General features: G+C 44.2%; 1 protein-coding gene across 2 annotated transcripts in view; it reads right to left on the reverse strand.

The window, feature by feature from the left end:
* Positions 1-1,147: 1,147 nt before the first annotated feature.
* Positions 1,148-19,070, reverse strand: part of LOC144094105 (alpha-mannosidase 2C1-like) — a 72,967-nt gene continuing 55,044 nt past the window's right edge. For both annotated transcript variants that reach the window (XM_077628016.1, XM_077628015.1), the window contains exons 16-17: positions 14,865-15,007; positions 1,148-6,143 (exon numbers count right to left, since the gene is read on the reverse strand). In XM_077628016.1, coding sequence (XP_077484142.1) covers positions 5,880-6,143; positions 14,865-15,007 — 407 coding nt within the window. In that variant the 3' untranslated portion in view covers positions 1,148-5,879. The remainder of the gene's footprint in view (positions 6,144-14,864; positions 15,008-19,070) is intronic.

The raw sequence follows: 19,070 nt of genomic DNA on the forward strand, positions 1-19,070 counted from the left end.
CCCTAATACTACGTAGAGTCACTGGACTGTACGTAGCACAGCAGTGCTGCTTTTGACACAGCAACACTTCAGAGCAGTGCTTTTGAGCAATATCTGGCCAAGCAGATATGTCACTCAAACTTTTGTACGCATTACTGATTATCAGCACAACACATTCTGATAAACCTTCTAATTATTTTGTGTTATTAAATCTGTATTGATTAAAATGAGACAACCTATATTCTCTATCAGTGCTCCCATCAATTAGAAAAGTGTGAAAAACAGTGTCTCAAACTAGCAAACAATCATGCAAACAGTCCTCCTCCAACCTGAATTGTATAGTGCAGCATTTCCCGTGCAGCTCTGATGCGCCCATGTAGCTCCGATTTGCAGACAATGCCATATGTGAAAATGTTTGTAAGGTCTCGTGGCCTCGTTGCCCAAAAATAGTGTCGCTACAAGCCTGAGGCGATGACAGCCTGGGTAAGTATTGCTCAGTCAGATGCGCACAGTTTTGGAGTTCTCAGCAGTTCTGGTCTTTTCAATTTCTCACCAAAAGGCGTCTGGCTGCTATTGCGCAGACGCATTTTTCCCTTCTCTTTTATCCCCCTGGTTTTCGCGCATTCGTCATATGTTGCTCATACTCTGTGTGATGAAGCGTCTTCACAAGTGAAGTCGCTCCACTACTTCCGCATTGCCCTATGAAGGAGGCCGCGAAGGCATTAACCATTCTGCAGCAGCTCTGTTTTGACATCCCCGACAGTGTGTATGCAGTAAAGAGTCCAACAGAACTGTGAAAAATTATTGTTGCCACGCATTTTCATCTCAAAAGCAGAACACCGAGGTTTTCACCAAACATGTTTTTCATGATATGCAAACAGTTTATTGAAGTTTTTAATTGGGTCATTCATTAATTAAGACATTTTCCCCGGTCCCTTGACGTCCAAAATAACGAGGTTTTTTGGATAAATAAACAGAGGCATAAACTTACGAGCACCTCATATTTAAAATTTGAAGACATCATGTGTGGGTCAATAAGAATGACAGGAGCTATGCACAGCCAAGGTGCACAGAAGGTGACGATAACAAAATCTTTAGTGAAAAAGACACTTGAAAGAGCTGGAGGACCAACTGTGTGGTGTTTTCTGGCAATAATGTGAGGCAGGAGTCTACAAAAATGCATTTTTATTGATGACAGCAGTCTACTAATTCAAACACACTCCACTGCACAGAACACTGCCTGTTATGTGACACTGATACATGCAGCCTCATAAAATCGAAGCCAAAACCAAAACAAGAATGACCCTTCCTTGCACACAAATGGCCGCTATAAAGAAATTATGCAACCTCTACAATTTTCTGCATAAAATTGTCTACCCTGGAAAATTCATATTGCCCCCAGCTGTCATACTCCACACCATGAGCATGGCACAAAAATCTGCTTCTGCATGAAATACATTACTTCAATAATCATGACAACATTATGCATCACTCACTTCATACAGGTGATGACCCTCAGCCATCTCTCATAGCTTAAAAACATATAAAGCACTTTACTTACTCTGACTGCATGACATTCTGTACCACTGAAAATATATAATCTAAGTCGGTACAAACTTGGCACATTTTCCTCCACACAGTATCGCCTGAAAAACCCTATCACAGGCCCGCAGCTGACAATAAGGTTCCAATGCCTATGCGCTTTGAGCTCTGTGGCGCCAATAAAATGTAAACGAAATGGTGCAACATGTGAACTACATAAATTGCACCACTATTCGTCGGCCACACACATCACACAGTTGACTGGCCACATATGCTTTTCAGGGAAATATACGTTTCTTTTTTAAATAAATATATCTCTCTTCATATCACTTGGTCAAAAAGATTGGGTTCCGGCTAGAAAATAAACTTCCACATGTGGTGCACCAGTAGTAAAAGGGCATCAGATCATTCGATTTACTCAATTTGACTCGTGAGCTTGCAAATGATCTATGAACAAATCATTTCAGTAAAAACATAAAAGCTCAATAAAATGGTAGACACAACAGATTGCTAGTTGTATATATAAGCTAAAAATGTATGAACTAGGAATGCAATACAAAAAAAAAGCATGCTTGCATAATGCATTCAGCACATGAAACACAAAAAGAACGCCCTTCCACAGCTTCCCGTAAATGCAAGCACCCAGCTTAGAGGATTGTTGAAATGAAACAACGTGGTCACATACAGTCGTTTACATGTAACTAGAGTGCTCTAACAGCGTGCTGTTATGCATTTATGACAATCGCTGCAGTATGACGGGACCAATACAGCTTTCAAAGACATAAGGAGTTAAACACGACCCATGAGAAGGTGCATGCATCATAAAGGTTGGTTTTGAGCCCTGGGCCACTCAGAAATGACACAAGTGTACTTCTCGGCGCGTCGTTCAAACGCCCTAGGCAGGTATGCGTACAACTGTACAAAATAAATCTCGTCAAGTTGAAGATTTTGACTCAGAAGAGCAGTCTTCCTGCCATGCCACTGCTGCCGAGTGAAACAATGATATGTAAAATAAAAAAAAACAACAAAATTATACACTCCTTACAGTACTTTATGCCTAATTTCAAGGCAGCTGCTAAAGATTGACGTTACTATTTGGGATTCAAAAACATTTTGAGAAAAAAAAAACAAGCAAAACAAACGGCACACATGCGGAAGGCATTAACTGTTTCTGCATGCCATCTACAGCATGCACTTGGTCGCTTTTGCTGCTTGTCAGGTCATGGCAAGACGCCATTGTTCTTCCACTGCAACACTTGACACAGCAGAAAGGTTAGAATCAATTCCCTGAGCCAGTCTTCCGGCTGATGAATGGATGAACGTGGCCCAAATTATGAGCAAGAACTAAGAGAAAGAGAAGACTCATATAACCTGAATACCTTTAGTATATGACTTCTTAAATATTAACCCTGCAATGCCCAGATGAATAAAAATGTGAAATTCCAGAAATGCAATGCATTTGGTCATTTAAAGGTTCCCAGATTGTAGGAATATAAAAGATGACCGCAGCAGGGACCGTGTGATTGAGTATCCACCTCACATGCGGGAGGTGCGGGGTTCGATCCCCAGTGCCGCCGGGTACCCACCGGTGATACAATGGGTACAAGCTTTCCCCTGGTCTGGTGCTCGGCTTATTTAGGGTGAAATGCTTGGGGAATGGGTCTTTGACCCCACCTTGAGAAGTCGAAAATACCTTGTGTCATGGCGCTCTTTGGCCATAGATGCCCTTGCGCCATAAAAATCCATAATCATCATCATCAGGAATATAAAAGATGATTAGTACATTAATTGATGAAGAAAAGTAATTCCTGATTTCTAAAGAGCAAAAGTTGGCACACACACAGTAGTAAACACTGCAAAGGGTACGGAAATATTATGACAATTTAATCATCTGATAATAATTTAGCAGCATGCCTGTTAAAGGTTAAAGTCACATCACCAGGACAGTAACCCATCCACGCAGGTCATCACACAGCACGTTTTATAGTCATGCCATTTCATTCTGCAACTGTGCTTTGAGAAAGATGCTGAAAACTGAGGTCTGCATAATGCGGTAACAATTTAATATATTTAATATATTCCTTTGCATGCTTCGAAGAAAGCAAGTGATGCCAGCCATGTCTGCACTGTGAATGATGCACTAAGCATTGCAGGGTTAACGCTCATTCATGTCTCAAATAAAGCTACACCTATGCTATAAAGGGTGCTGCAGTGGGAAGGATTCTAATTAATTCTTAGTACTCACTGTTCTTCAGCAGGCACCAGCATCACAAAGAGAACAGAGCAGAGGAAATATGCAGACAATGGAAAGAAATAACATGATGCGCTTCACGCTTTCATTTTCCTTGTCTCTGTGTATTTCCTGCGCTGCACCTGCTTTAGATGCTTTGGCATTTGGCAGCCAAGCCCAAGATCGCAGGATTGAATCCCAGCCACGGTGGCTGCATTTGCAACAACACCCACATGCTGCCCAATGTCAGTGCGAATTAAAAAACTCCAAGTAGTCGAAATTAATCCGGAGCACTCCATTACGATGTCCCATGGGCAGCACTGGGGTGTTAGGCCCTATATATGCAACCTTTCTCGCATTGAGTTCAATTTTTAAGCACAAGCTACCAACTGGCCGACAAAGTTTACCTTCAACACTAAGAGCTCAGAATGACAATCGGTACACTTGAGCTCCACAAAAAAAAAAAAATTGTATGCTCAGAAGGGCGCCACAGCTGCTGAATCACATCATGTTACACTTCGTGATCTCTAGCCAGTGGTGAAGACCAAAGCCACTTCTAAGACTGGGCTGATCGTTCAGTACATTGCAATTTTAAGCCACCAGCTGTTTCTGCAGTCAAACCTCGCTGTAACGAAAATGGTTTACAGTGAAATACTGGATATAATAGAAGCATAGCTGTTCCCCCTTAAAAGGAACAAAAGAAGTCCATGTACCTGATATCTGGGTTTTAAGAAGTAAAATTTTTGTACAAAAGGATATAATGAACCACAAATGAGCCATACTGGCCATTCTGCACTGAGCATGTATCAATCTGTTAGGGTACGCGCAAAATATTTTCAAAACCTTTCCCGTCTCTGTTGTGCCCACATACAGCGCTTCTCCCAGCTACTTGTCAGCTTCAGTGGGTCTAAATTTTAATGCCGGCGTGCAAGCCCACCTCCAAAACTTGAGTATGCAATTTTCTCTGTTCACGAAATCAGGATGCAGCAAAACACGTATCAGAAAACAATGTTGCTTTTTCTTGGGCGTGAACGCTATTACAGGCGCTACAGTATCGGGGCGGTATCACTGCCATACGTCCTGCGCATATCATAGGAATAGAGAGACGGAGAAACATTTTGCGCAGAACTGCAGGCAGCACATTGCCACGTTCTGCGTGCCATAATCTTCTTATCATCGCTAGCAGCTGTCGACACGCAATCAGCTGCCGTTTCGCAGCAACGTTAGCGAGACGGGAGTGCCAGGAGTTAGCGAAAGCACGGCGCCCTTTCCACTTTGTTTCGTACAGCGGCCGCCACATTTCGCTGCCAGTAGGGTTCGAGGCTATCGAGCACGCGCTCCTGTGTTCCTGCTCATATTGCTCACGATAGTACAGAACACTCTCCTGCATTGCTACCAAAGACATGAACGCAAGAAACGCGACTGTGAGTAGTGAGCTGTGGATTCGTGGCTGTAAACAAATTTTGTCAGCCATAAAGAGATCTGCATGAATGCATTTCTTGTGCTTCCACACGCGGATTTTATTGGTTATGGATAATACAAAGTTTTGGATGATATGAATATATTTCGAGAGCCCGTGAGATTCGAATCTTCGAGATTCTACTATTTGGCTCTGTTGGGGTTGCTTAGTACATATGCCCAAGGCTCACTTGGAGGAATAATGTTGTTGTTAAGGGCACAAAATGCCTTCTGAATTTTCGGCCACGTCTTCTAGGTGCCGAAATCAACACAGTCTGTGGTAAAAGTGGGCACGCGGCAGTGATTCCATCGCGAGAATTTGCTTCAGATGCCCAGCTGCGCTGGTCACACAGTGCCACCATACACTGGTTGCAAACTAAACGCCAGCTATGTTGTCTTCGGTTTGCACAGCACAAGGTAAGCTTGTTGGCATGTAACAGTTGCAGTGAAGGTTACGTATGGCTACGACGAAGCAATGGCCATAATGAATAAATAGCTGGGTCCCTTCCACTTCGTCATAATGAGGTTCAACTGCATCATGAACCGACAAGTTCATGCAATAGCGAGGATTTTCCAATCATGCACCTACCCCAAAAACAAGCACCATGAGTCAGACATTTCAAACTCTAAGCAAAAACTGCAGCACTGTCGCTAAAGCACACATAGTAGCTCACTTGGCATGGTGTTTTAGAAACACCAGCACGGACACGATCTGGAATGGCTTCAGCACCAGCTGAATGGTGCCACCACTGATGGGGAGCTCAGAGCCCTCGTCCTCGAGTGCATTGCAAGTGACTGCCCGGGCAACGGGCAGGAACGTGGTGACGGCCACTGCCGCTTCTCCGCTGTATGCCTCATAGAGCCGGAGTACAAGAGCATCGGGACGACGCTCGGCTCGCTTCACTGTCTCCAGTATCACCGCTGGACAGGACACCTGTTGGGAAAGGCACTCATGGCATACACTGAAACCTCATTATAGTGAACAGGTAAAAAATCTTAAAAGAGTTCAATATGGCAGAAATTTGTAACAAACATTTCACCACTTATTCATGCTGGAGAAGCAAAATTTACTCAGTGAAAGAATGGCAACTGGGAGGGGCCTTTCCCTTAACTTTAGGACCTTTTTGAAGCCACTTGCGGTGCTTGCAAATGCCACAAAAAATCGAGCAGCAGACGCCAGTCAGTTCCGCAAAGCACTGCAGCACGCAGAGGTGTCAGGCCCAATGCCAGCTAGGGTAGCTTTGTTGCATTAGAGCAGTGTAGTGTAATAACTGGACACCAGGATGAAAGCTATAACCATTTTCACCACCTACACTCCGTGAAAGTCGACGTGAGCAAAGGATGGCTGCTGGAAAGCTACAAAAATCGACCATGTCACTGGTTTAGGGGCACTATCAAAGGATGCGGGAGGCACAAACGGATGCTGACCACCTGGCTAAAGGCTTTTCTCACCGCTATATTTTCTGTGGCGATGTTGGCAAATGCAAGAAGTGTGAAGTGTGGTGCTAACGCTTGCCGCACCACCACTAGTCACCCATGTAGTGAGGCAAAGCCTGCCACCTGTCACCCGAGCGGGCATAGCTTGGCGCTTGTCAGTTCGAAATATCCGTTTTATAGGAAGTCACATTCGATATATAAAGCAAGAAATGCATGCTTTTGTTGAAAACAATAAGGAACAGTTCGATACTGCCAATGATTCTTAATACCCGTGTTGTTTATAAAGAGGTTTGACTGTATTGTATATTGAATGACCTGAAAAACAACACACCGATTAAGTTACCGTATGTTGTCTACAGAGGAGAGGAGAGGACAGAGGAGGTTACTGAGAATGGAATCAGGACAATGCCAGAAGACAGGCTTTTGGACGGAGTACTCAACTACAAATCACACTCACATCCTCAATGAAATTACCAACAAATCCCCCAGATATGGCACAATGTTTTACAGGGCCTTCACAGGCTACACAAAGCATTTGATTCCATGGAAAGGGCAGCAGTCATGAAGGCACTATGAACCAAGGCATTGAGGATTCACAGGTAAATTTGCTAGAAGAAACTCCGCTGATAAATTTGCTACAAAGATTGCACAGTGACCTTAGAGGAGCAATGCAACACCCATCAAAAGAAGCAGGCCGGGAGACAAGATCTTCGCATTACTATTCTCTGCATGTATACAGGCGGTATTGAGAGAGTTAAAGCAAGAATATTAATGAGCCATATGTCAGCAACCACTGATCTGCTGACAGTTTTTTAGTGGTAAGCAGGTCAGTGGATGCATTGGACCAACTAATCAAAGAACTTTATCAATAAAGTGCTATAGTAGGCCCAAAAATTTACCTCAGCAAACCAAAGTAACTTTCAACATTTGCAAAAGAGCAACAGTTTGCGATAGGCAATATGGGACTAGCGAAGAAATACATAATATCTAAGCCAGGTAATCAAAGCAGATCCAGATCATGAAGAAATTCGCAGGCAAATAAGAATGAGCTGATTTGGATTTGACTATCCTTCTAAACCCCAAGAAGCAGCTTATGAATATAATGCAATCCACTTATAACAATATTGAGAAACCCAGAAAATCGGATTGTTATAACTGATTATCATTATATCTGGACCGGCAAAAAAAAAAGCAAGAACACACCCACGTATTCCCATGTGCATGTAGGTATTACCCCATGCATGTAGCCGCTGTGCCACCACCACCCCCTCCAGAGCTCCCATCAAAAGATAAACACCCTGCGATGTTATCGGCGCACAGCATCTTGGCGCACTGCCAAGAACTGCGCTGCAGACAGTGTGAAACAGGACAACGCACAAGAAAAGCGAGCACTTAAAAAAAAAGTAAATTCTCAACCATTTCAGGAGCAAGCTGCATTTGTGTGAAAGCTCCCCCCCCCCCCCCCCCCCCTCAAGCGATTGTGCTGACGATAGCGCTTGGTACCCAAGGCCGTACGTAACACGCCCTCATGGATTTCGCTATGCCGGTCAGTCTGTTTGCGAAGTTTTTACATCATTCGCTTCAAAGTATTTTATTTGTTATCAAAGTTTCAGAAAAATTTTTGTGGTAAACGCCATCCAGGCAGCCAGAATCCTATCGTTGTATCTGTTATTTCGCCGATAATTGTATCGTTATATACAGTTTATTTTTACAAAGGGGCAATGGGAGAATTGATAAATCTAAAGAATTTGATCGTTATATCTGGTATTGTTATAAGTGGATTACACTGTATCCCTGAAAAAGAAGCCACAAGAATGATGTAGGTATCCTTCCAGTATTCACCCATAATAGTGCCAAAACTTTGAGGCTATGCAAAAGACATGACATTAGGCTAAGATCTTTACAGAGAATGATGAAAAGAAAATGATGAAAAGAAAGAAATAGGAGGCATTAGGAAGGCACTGTGGATTACACGGCAAATGTTAGTTCAAAATATTTATCTGAAAGAGAAAGAAATGGACAGGAATAGAACCATTACTGTGCACAACTAAAAACAGGGGTGATCAGATGGAACGATCCGAAGTGCAATAGAAAGAGCTAGGGCAGAACATATTGTTTTTAGGAGGGTGATGGTTCGGGCCAATGGGTAATTCACATGATGTTCCACAGCACGGAACAACGAATGCTCCGTGCTTATTTTGACACTCATAGGGTTTATAAAGGTACAAACAAGGTGCAAGAGGGGAAACACACGAAAAGTTATCAGGCTGACAGTATGAAATCTCAAAATCAAAAAAGCAAACTAAACCAAATGCAACCAAAAGACAGCCTAAAGACTGGTGTGCACATTTCACAAGTTCACACACTGCTCTGCATCCAAATAGGTAATGTCTTTCCTTGATAGTGGTAAGAAGGGCCTGCTCACACAATTTTCAATCCCAGCCTTCTCCATTGCAAAGGCTTTTTTATTTCCATTTTTGCCTATCACCAGGCATTCCTCGAAGCTAGGTTTGCAGCTGTGAAAACGGCAATGATGTAGGTGCACAAATATAATTTTGAATACGAATGAAATACACCTAAACCTTGATTTAATGAAGTCGGTAAAATTGGCAGTGTAGTTCGTAACAGTGAAATTTTGCTACAACGAAATTCGTCTCCTAGAATGCTTAGAATCCGCCAAAAATGCACTGCAGATAACTGGCCGGAAAAACCTTTATTTGCAGTGAGAGTGATCCTTCTGCCCTTTCTCTGCCAGAAGCAACAGCGGTACGCACGTCTTGATTATGTTAAGCTCGCGAGCCACCTCAGCACGTACCTCGTGGGTGACAGGAACAACGCATTTGTCTTGAGTTTTGATTTTGCTGTCATCCTAATCCTCTTGTATGTGCCCTGAGCAGACTGTCGACATGACAACATGCTCCGCCGCCGCCACCACTGCGAGTCCCAGAGTCCCACTGTCTGCCCCCCCCCCCCCCCCTACACTGCTTTCTTGCTCAATGTCGGCGAGTGCAAGAAGAGTGTCCTCCGTTCACCAAACAATGAAATGAAATTTCACTCCTCGTATTTTCTGCCATAAGCGCGAGTGTGTGTCTGCACATACACGTATCATCTGAGTGAGAAGCGAGGTTGTCAGGTGTGAAGTGCGTGACTGGCTCCACAGCTGACGGATGTGCCAATGGCACTGACCTTTCCAGTCCTCTTAACAAACTTTGGGGATCTGTAAAATGCGATAAAGCACCGATTTTAGGTGCAATGACAAGCGCCACGTGCTGACGTGGCAGACTGCCAAGGCTAAGCAGGCGCTCGTGCCAGCCTTGCCCGTACTACCTCAGATGGCGCAGCCGGCGGTGCACTCGCCGCTATGATTGTCGTATTTGCATCTGCCTACGCGCTCTGTATGTGAAAGCTGGGTGGCGCCCGTATTACCTACACGTTCCACTCCTGACACAATTTTTCCTTGCATTCATTTCCAGCCAGCCATGATATCTCGTTACACTGAAAGTGTTGCATAATAACTTTGTTATATTTAAGCTAAAAATACACGGTGTTCTATGGAAGCGAAGTTATGAAAACTGGAATACTTTGTTACATTGAGGATTTCATTACATTAAAGTTCTTTACATAAAGGTTTAAATGTACGTTTATTATTCGGTTCATATTAGATTCGAGAAAATGCTATTCATGAATTTTCGAATACTTGAAAATTTCCAAACATTTGGCAGCGATTGAATACTGCGATGACTTTCATAAATATTGGTGAGGCAAAACCACAGTATCTGTGCAAATTATTCAAAGAGAGAGTTCAAAGTCTCAGGAAAGCATTACACAGGCATCCAATTCGCTTTCTTCTCCACTGTTTATCGCGTGGGCCAGTCGCATTCGGACGGTTACAGGCTCAGACCTCGTCCTAAATTTCGCAAGTGGGCTTTTTCACAGTATCACATGGAATGAAAACAAGATGGCTGACTACCCACTTAAAGCAATCGCAAAGCGAAAGCACGTGGTTTTTTTGTTTGATCCTTCCAAAATGTGCCACATACATGCCAGCCATCATTCATGGCACTCGATCGTCCTATTGATTGCCTTCACAATTCTTCTAGGGCAAGTTCCGCCGCCACGTTTTGGTTAACTATGATATGCGGGAAAGCCCACCCGTGGAATTTCGCATGAGGCTGAGTCGAGGTGTCACCAGCAGGGTAAGCGATTGAGTGAAAATCCTGCATATTGGATTGTGCATTGTAACCTGCGCACGTCTGAAGTATGCACTAAGGCAGGCTTAACGACGATAGGAAGGCCCCTGTCCATAGCTAAAAAAATAGCCTGCCTGTGTAGTTTTGGTGTCTAAGATTCGCTGTTAGCCCGCAGTGGCGATGGCTATCGGCCATGCATTCGCAGCCGCCTAGACCCAGCTGCCCGCCCCTTTCAGGCACCAACTGACACATTGTTATAATTACTTTTTCTTTCTAGAAGTAGCCTCGCCGTTACGATGCCAATGTGCGTTTCGCTCACTTCCGCATTGTTCTTCCAGCTCGCCAAGACTGCGTGCTCGTCACAGACTGTTTGTGCGATGGGAGGCTGCATCGCATTTTTGCATTTTCAGCAGTCTTATTTTTTTCTGGTGGGTTGGGGCATTTAATAATTCGACCTTTGACAATTGGGAAATTTCTACCGAACCCTTGAAGTCCCAAATAATGAGATTTTACTACTTAGTTGCCAGCCGTGTCAATTCATGAATTTCATTTTGTTGCTAGTTTTGCATGACTACATTATTTCTGTTATGCTGTATGAGCAAGCAGTATATATTTCCGTGCATATAATGTTTTTTATTTTGTCTGTCTGTATAATATCAGTTGCAAAGTCTCTGACCTATTCTGAAAATATTAAGGACAACAACGTTTGCTTGTTTATCTTTTTGTGAAATTTTTTTCATGCTGATCTGATATTCAATTCGATATTTAAAGGCATTTTTTTCTTCATGTTCACATTCGATTCATATTAAAAATTTCAATACATTTAAATACCCCTAATTATTTTATAGCAGTCTGGATTAACATATGAATTAACTTTCAAACTTTTGATAAAACAGTGCAGTACTAACGTTAATGAAATGTAAACACGACACCAAGGAACAACAATGTCAAAACAAAACAAAAATATATAGCCCAAGCCACTGCTATCAACATCAAACAGTTTAATGAGGGCCGTTAGGTTACAATGCAAGTTCAGGTTGTCTTTGCAAACTGGAGAACGACCAGTGCCTGAGCTTAATTTCGATCACCTTTAATGCTTCCTCACTGCGAGGTACAACAGTTAAATATGATCACAGAAAAGTATGCTCATAAAGAACCGTACAGTAACATTTCACAACATGCTTGTTCACTGTTTCTCACTCTCTAAAATTCAGTGTGCAATAATCTGCACAAACAAGTTTAATGCGCCTCGATTCAAGAGGCTAAAATGGATGTCCAATAACCTGCAATGAAAGTGGCTGATCTGACACACTACAACTGCTTCTTTTCAACAACGGCATCTAACAGTCCACTACTACCAGCCATTCCGCCAATACGCAGTGTAGGCAAGGCGCTGTTATTCTTTCTTTTTCTAGCCCTCTCTAACTTATGTCCACTACTGCCTCACACCAGGTTATTCATTTATTTTTGGAATGTGTGAGTAAAGTCAGGTTGGAATGAAACGTGACCACACATATGCCATACTTTTATACCTTGCAGCGAGATATTTCCTTACAAATGGATTATGAATATGTACTTTTGTAGACCCTTTACTAAGACACATGAATCAGGCCAGATGCATAGGTACTTCAGATGAAAGTACATGGGTAAAACATTTTGTTTTGTTCACAGGCGCTGTTCGCGTTTCAGTCCTGCCTGACTGTACATAAGCAGAGTGCCAGTTGGTTGGTTTGTTGGGTACTGCAGAGCATAATCAGCTAAGGGTGTCATGCACCAAACATTAAAATTTGTGCTGTTGAGCTAAAGGACTGAAAGTCTTGAAAGGTTACAATTTAAAATACTTCTTTCTTTTAGGGACTTAAGGATACATGAGAGGTCTACAACTGCTTTATGCCCCAAAAGTAAGCTAGGGTGAAAGCGAATATGTGTTGGGACAACTTGAAATGCTTTCTTTTGGGCTGCTCAAGTTTTGCGCATGAGAAAAGAATGTGGTTTACTGCAAGCTCTTCTTCTCATGCTTTGCACAGATGTTTGTTCTGCTTCGCGAATACAGAGATGAGCATAAGGTGAGTGTTTACACCGTGAAGATAACATAAAATAGCTTCTGTAAAATGTTCTTGGTGTTTGGCATGACTTCCAATCTCCTACCAGTGTTTTCACAAGGTGCAGTTTTTCGTACTTCATTTATTCAACATGACCTGCCAATTACCGCATATGATCGTGTACAATCCGCAATTTTTTAACTCAAATTTTCTCAGGTGCGGTTTATGAAAGAATCAGGCCTATAGCTGCCCATTAACACATTGTGGTGCCCCTGCGATTACTGTGCCAGATAATTAGAAAGCTGGCGATAGATACGAGCATTTTATTTTACCATTCATCGCTGCTTTCATGCTAATCGCTATCGGGCGAGCTAAGCTTGTTGGCACATTCACCGCTTGCAGACGAGCTCGCCTCATTGGCGTGCTCCCAAAGCTGGTCATCCTCTGTGCCGTCCATGGTGTTTTCAGCCCCGTGGCTCAAAACCTCTTTGAGATGGCGTCCGCTGGCAACGAACGCCACGCGTGCAGAATTCAAGTGCACACTTGCTGGAGAGACGCTCAGTGTAGCACCGCCGAAATTCCGTCCTGAATGGCCGGTGAACGCAAACATCAAGCGGCTGCAGCACGCTTGTCGAGCCACCAGGAATTACGGCCAAGTCCGTTCGGCAGTCTGCTAGCCGAGTCTTCACTTTGTCTGTTAGGTGCCCTCTAAAGTTGTCGAGCACAAGAACGGCTTTGCGGCGCAGTACACCTCCTCGTCGGTTCTGCCACACTGTTTTCAGCCAGCCTATGACCAATTCATCAAACATCGAACCTTTTTCTTGCACCCGGACTTCGATACCCAGGGGGAACTTCTCTCTTGGCAGAGTCTTTCTCTTAAAGACATCGTAGGGTGGAAGCTTCCTTCCATCAGCAGTGATGCAAAGCATCGCTGTGCACCTTTGCTGTTCAGCACCAGTAGCGCGTACAGAGACACTTTTTGCCCCTTTGGCTTCCACCGCGCAATTTTCACGGGTATCGAACTAAACAGGGGTCTGATCAGCATTGCCTATCTATGAGAGGTCGTACTCATGCTCCCTCAGAAGTGCGTTGTCAAAGTGATGAAACTTCATTATTTGGTCCTCGTATTCGGCTGGCAGCTTCTGGCACAATGTTGTTCAACGGTGGATGGAAAGTTGGCGCCGTTTCATAAAACGAAGCCACCCTTGACTGGCTTTGAAGCCCGCAGGTCGAATATTCATGTGCTGAGTGATAGCGATTGATTGCTTTCATGCGGATGATTTCCGCAGACACCGCGAAGCTGTTGACACCATGAAGCCGTTGCTTCTAGTAGTGCAAATGTACTCGAAGAGGTCCTCTTCAAGTTTTAGGTACTTATACTGTTTCCCACGGAAAGCCTTCCGGTTCAGGTCGTCTCGGTGAGGTCTTGCATTTGCATACAACAGCAGCGAACACCCTTTTTGTCGATATCAAACTTGCACCCAGCCTCCTGTTTACCATGTTCCTCAGCGTAATTTTGCCACTTGAAGTTTGGAGCCTGCAGTGTAGGACTCTCTGTGCTTGCCCATTGCTTTTTGTTTGCATTCAAAAGCACGCAGCCTGCTACATGAGGGCACACACAACTCAACAGATTCCGCAAGCAGTCCACACACTTCCAAACAAAGCACCGGATAACACAGACCAAGTGGCGCTGGGCAAGCCATCGTGAAAACCGGAAACAGAAAGCCGTAGAAACGTCATGTTGCGCAACAATGGTAATAGATGTGGTGTGGGAAAAACTAACTGGCACCATCTTGTAGCACTCTGTCAGACTAGGTGCGCTTTTGGTGCGTTTAGTTTTTTTTTTTAATTTGTGCAGCTGAAAGTGGGGAGTGCGGGCTATACACGAGGGCGGATTATACACAAGTATATACGGTAAGTTTCAGCTCACTGTGCACTAACTTCATGCATTCCTATTAAGGTGATGTTCACTTTCTTGCAACTCACCTGGAACCAAGAGCCCGTCTCCATCAGTGACTTTTGTGAGCTGAGGACTCCGGAAGGCTTTGACTCTGCATTGCAGACAACCATTCTGAGTGGAGAGCCCAGTTCATACGCCTGCTGTACTACCCCTGCTTCCTGGAAGGTTCCTGGAACAGTAAAAAGGCAGGCCAATATGTCTGATGCTCGCTCTTGCCTAAAGGTTATTCAAAGTATTTGCCTTGGCATGAAACTTTGTAAGGCTTGTTTTTCCTCCTATATTTCTTGTTTATGATTGCACACCCATGATATCATTTTCAGCTTGCATGCAAAATGCGTGCTGACTAAATGCAATCAGATTACCCTGGAAGTATAATAGTAATAAAATGAAACAACTTCTATTGTGCTTGGCACTGTTTGTGGCATTGCACGTGCCATCTTTTAACAGAGCATCATTCTGATCCCGTTAACTGCCAAGTGCACGTGTCACTACATCACCACTGCTGAGCTTTTTTTCAAAAGAAATTTGCCCGATAAAGAGAGTTTGTTGTTAAGGGTGCCTGCATTGCTGCCTGAGTGCTGCTGTCATGGCTTCATGACAGTATCATTTGATTTCATATTATGAACAGTGTGGAACACAGCCTCTATAAACATTCCATGCTACGAGATTTGCAAATCTACAACAGATGCTAATGTTGCAAACAGAATTATGCACAGCCTTTCTCTTACCCACACCCTTTCTATCGAATGTGAAGATTTTGAAACAAAACCAGTTGGCACTCATGCCTTTGAAAATGTGACAGGACAGAACCCCATATCAACGTGTGAATGTTTCCCCAAATGAGTCAGTCAGCAATGCGGCACAAAATATATCCTTAGTGTCCCTGCCATGCTTCCATAATTCCAAGTTTTTTACCTCAAGAACAGATTGTACAGTCAATCGTGGATATACTGAACTTGAAGGGAATCAATAAGAAGTATGATATATCGGTAATTCAGTACATAAAACATTGCAGTACATAAGATTACCTGCAACCTAGAAGCAATAATACAGTACAACCACGCTAGTGATGCAATTTTTGTAGTGGTGTACCACTTGGCAGCGTATTGGCACTGTTCGTGTCAATGAGCTTAGTTTAGCCTACTTCACACTGAAGCCACAGCGGATGATGCTTCGGAACTAGCCACTGTTTATCACAAGAGGTCTTTCCTGTTACTGGTGCACTATAAACAGAATAATCTTCCATCAAAATTACAGTACTTTTGGTTTCTGCAATGCGTTAGGCAATGAAGCAAGTGTGCGACACCGAGCACTAGCCACTGCTAGCCATCAGTCAGAAAGTTTGGCCTCACCGCATGACAGGCAATGTGCCGAATGCCTGCTTCCCAGCATGATGGCAATGTCAGGTTAAAAATGAGTATGAGAGACCAAAGGCTACCTTCAGACAAACCCCACCAAATCGCTAGCTGCCAGCATGTGTCGATGATTGCTGTGCAGCCGACCCGGCTTCACATGCAAGAACTGAGGTAGTGGCGCTTTCCTTCGGCCACGCGTACCAAGTGATGACAAAGAAGGGGGCGTGAGGTGCAAGGCACGAGATGCCAGCTTGGCGTGGCATTTGACAATAAAATCAGCCATGTTGGGTTAGCGCTATATGGCTTGGCTGCATCTTCAAAATCTTTCATTGCACTGACTTTGGCAGTGTAAGGCCGCGCTTCATCAACGCGCATATTTTTTTTTATTCCCTTAGCTTGTGGTCACTGCGGGCCTCCGGTTTACGCTCCCTCCTCCTCCTCCTCCCCCCCCCCCCCCCCCCCCCACCCCCGCAAGCAGCGGCAAAGACGCAGGAGGCACTGGCTGCTTGACAGCACCGCTGTGAAGGCCGAGGACACCTGGCGCCAAGAAAGTATGCGAGGCGCGAACAATGAGCACGTGGTGCTGCTTGGCCTTAGACAGCATTCCCACGGCGGCAGAATGCGAACCACCTCGCAATCCGCGATGGGCCTTTTTTTTCTTTTTTTTGGCATTCTCGATGGCACCGAAGTGTCGCGGTTCTCCGCCGTCTGACATTCCTGCGGCGAGCCAGTGGGTCAGTGGTACCGCCAATTAGCTAAAAAAAAACACTTCATCCTTTGAGAGGCGATGCGCGGGTGCGGCAGGGAAAGGGAAAGCATCAAGCTCTAAGGCCGAGAACTCCCCTCGGGGAGAGGGTTTTCAAAATGTTTTCTGTATGCGTTTATTTTTCTTTATAGCCAAGCCCCGGGCTCGAAGTTGGGTCCAACCTTCAGGGGCTGTGGCTACCTCTATTGGTTACCGAAGCTTAGGGTGGGCCTCGATATATGACCGCCCTAATTTCTTTGTTTGCAAAAGCTTTAAAACTGCATGTAAAATCATTGGAGGGCAGTCCTGTCTAGTTGAGCTAGAGGCTCCGTGCAGTGGCACGTAATTCTGAAACCCTACACTCTAACCTTGCGTCGATGAGTAAGGGCTTGTAGAGGGTGTTTCTCTGTGTGAGAATTGTCTTTGTCAGTTACAGCTTGACCGTCTGTGTGACTCAACTTGTAACGCAGTTTGCCCTGTACATCCTGTAAATATATTCTCTCTTTGACCTTCATCTGCACATCTCCCTTCATCACCGCCGAACAACAACGTTTGGAAGGGTCTGCGCCCTTCCGAAGAATCCAACGGACCATCAAAGAATTACTGGCAGCACCTAAGCAGAAGCATCACTTGCAGGGGCGCGGTGTGCTGTTTGATATATCAAGTGTTCCGCTGAAAGGGAGTTCGATTAACGCAAACAGTAGTGCTAAACTTAAGGAGAGAAAACAGTCTTAAAAACAAATTTTTATGAATGAAATTACAGTTATGAAATATTCAGAGAACATGTATTTTTTGCGTGCCGATTCAAAATATGTCATTTCATTTTATGTACAACTAGTCCTTGCACACTTATGCAGTAGGTTATGTAACTTTATGCTGAAAGCTTTAAAGAAAATTTGCTGCAGGGAACTTGCTACATTTCATGCCATTGGTTTCTCTTGACATCGAGCTATGCAATAAAGGTAAAATTATCATCCTGCCTGTCATAGAAGTTGAGTTAAAGAGTTTTGAAGGTCTCACTACAGAAACAGGAAAACAAATTTTTCTTCCCGTTTGTGAAGTGGCAACTGAACCCTGTAACTCAACTTGTATGTTTGAGACAGCAAATAATAGTGCTAAAGGGAGACAAACACAAGTAAGACCGACACAGGACGAGCGCTATCCTACGCTTCCTGTGTAGTGCTATCCTGTGTAGCGCTTGTCCTGCGTCGGTCTTACTTGTTCTTGTTTCCTTTTAGCGCTATTATTTGCTGTCTCAAATAGTACGCACCATCTAGCCCAAACTGACATTCTTTTAAATCAACTTCTATGACAGGCAGGACAACAATTTTACCCTTATTGCATAGCTTGATGTCAAGAGAAGCGAATGGCATGCATTCTAACAAGTTCTCTGCAGCAAAACTTCCTGACAGCTCTTGGCAAAAAGTTACATAACACATTAAACAAGTGCACAAGGACTTGTTTAACATAAAATTCAATTCCAGTCTCTAGTCATCAGTAATGAATTTTTATGGCGCAAGGGCAGCTTGGGCCATAGAGCGGCATGGCACTAGGTAGTTTTCATTGCACAAGGTGGGGTCAAAGACCGATTTCCCAAGCATTTCACCCCAAAGAAGCCGAGCACCAGGCAGGAGAAAGCTTGTACCCAATGTACATATCACCGGTGGGTACCCAGCGGCACTGTAGATCGAACCCCGCACCTCCCGAGTGCGAGGCGGATGCTCAAACCGCTAGGCCACCGCTGCGGTAATGACGGTGGCTCAGCAGTGACAGCTGTTGCAACAGTAGCTTGGTTTGCTGCCAACACTGCCAGCTCCTCAGCGCAAGGATCACCCTGCCAGACCCACAGCCTCAGCCTTCAAAGGCATCGCACTCTCTGAGGGGTTGAGCTCACTGAAGTGCAGGCCGCAGTTCTTCGCAAGAACTTCGCTGTTGGGATCGGAAACGGGTCCAATGCAACACTGCTGGAAATGTTAACGAAGTGGCAGTAGTGCTGTCTAGCCAGCGCTAGTTTTCATTTCAGCTGCGCTGAGTGCCAGCAATCATCGAGTCATGTTAGTGCCAGTTTATGTCACTTTTCGGCTATTTTGTCATCAGAGACTCCTGAGTTTGAATCAGAGCGACAAGGAAAA

The sequence above is a fragment of the Amblyomma americanum genome, chromosome 6 (assembly GCF_052857255.1).
Source record: "Amblyomma americanum isolate KBUSLIRL-KWMA chromosome 6, ASM5285725v1, whole genome shotgun sequence".
Classification (NCBI taxonomy): Eukaryota; Metazoa; Arthropoda; class Arachnida; order Ixodida; family Ixodidae; genus Amblyomma; species Amblyomma americanum.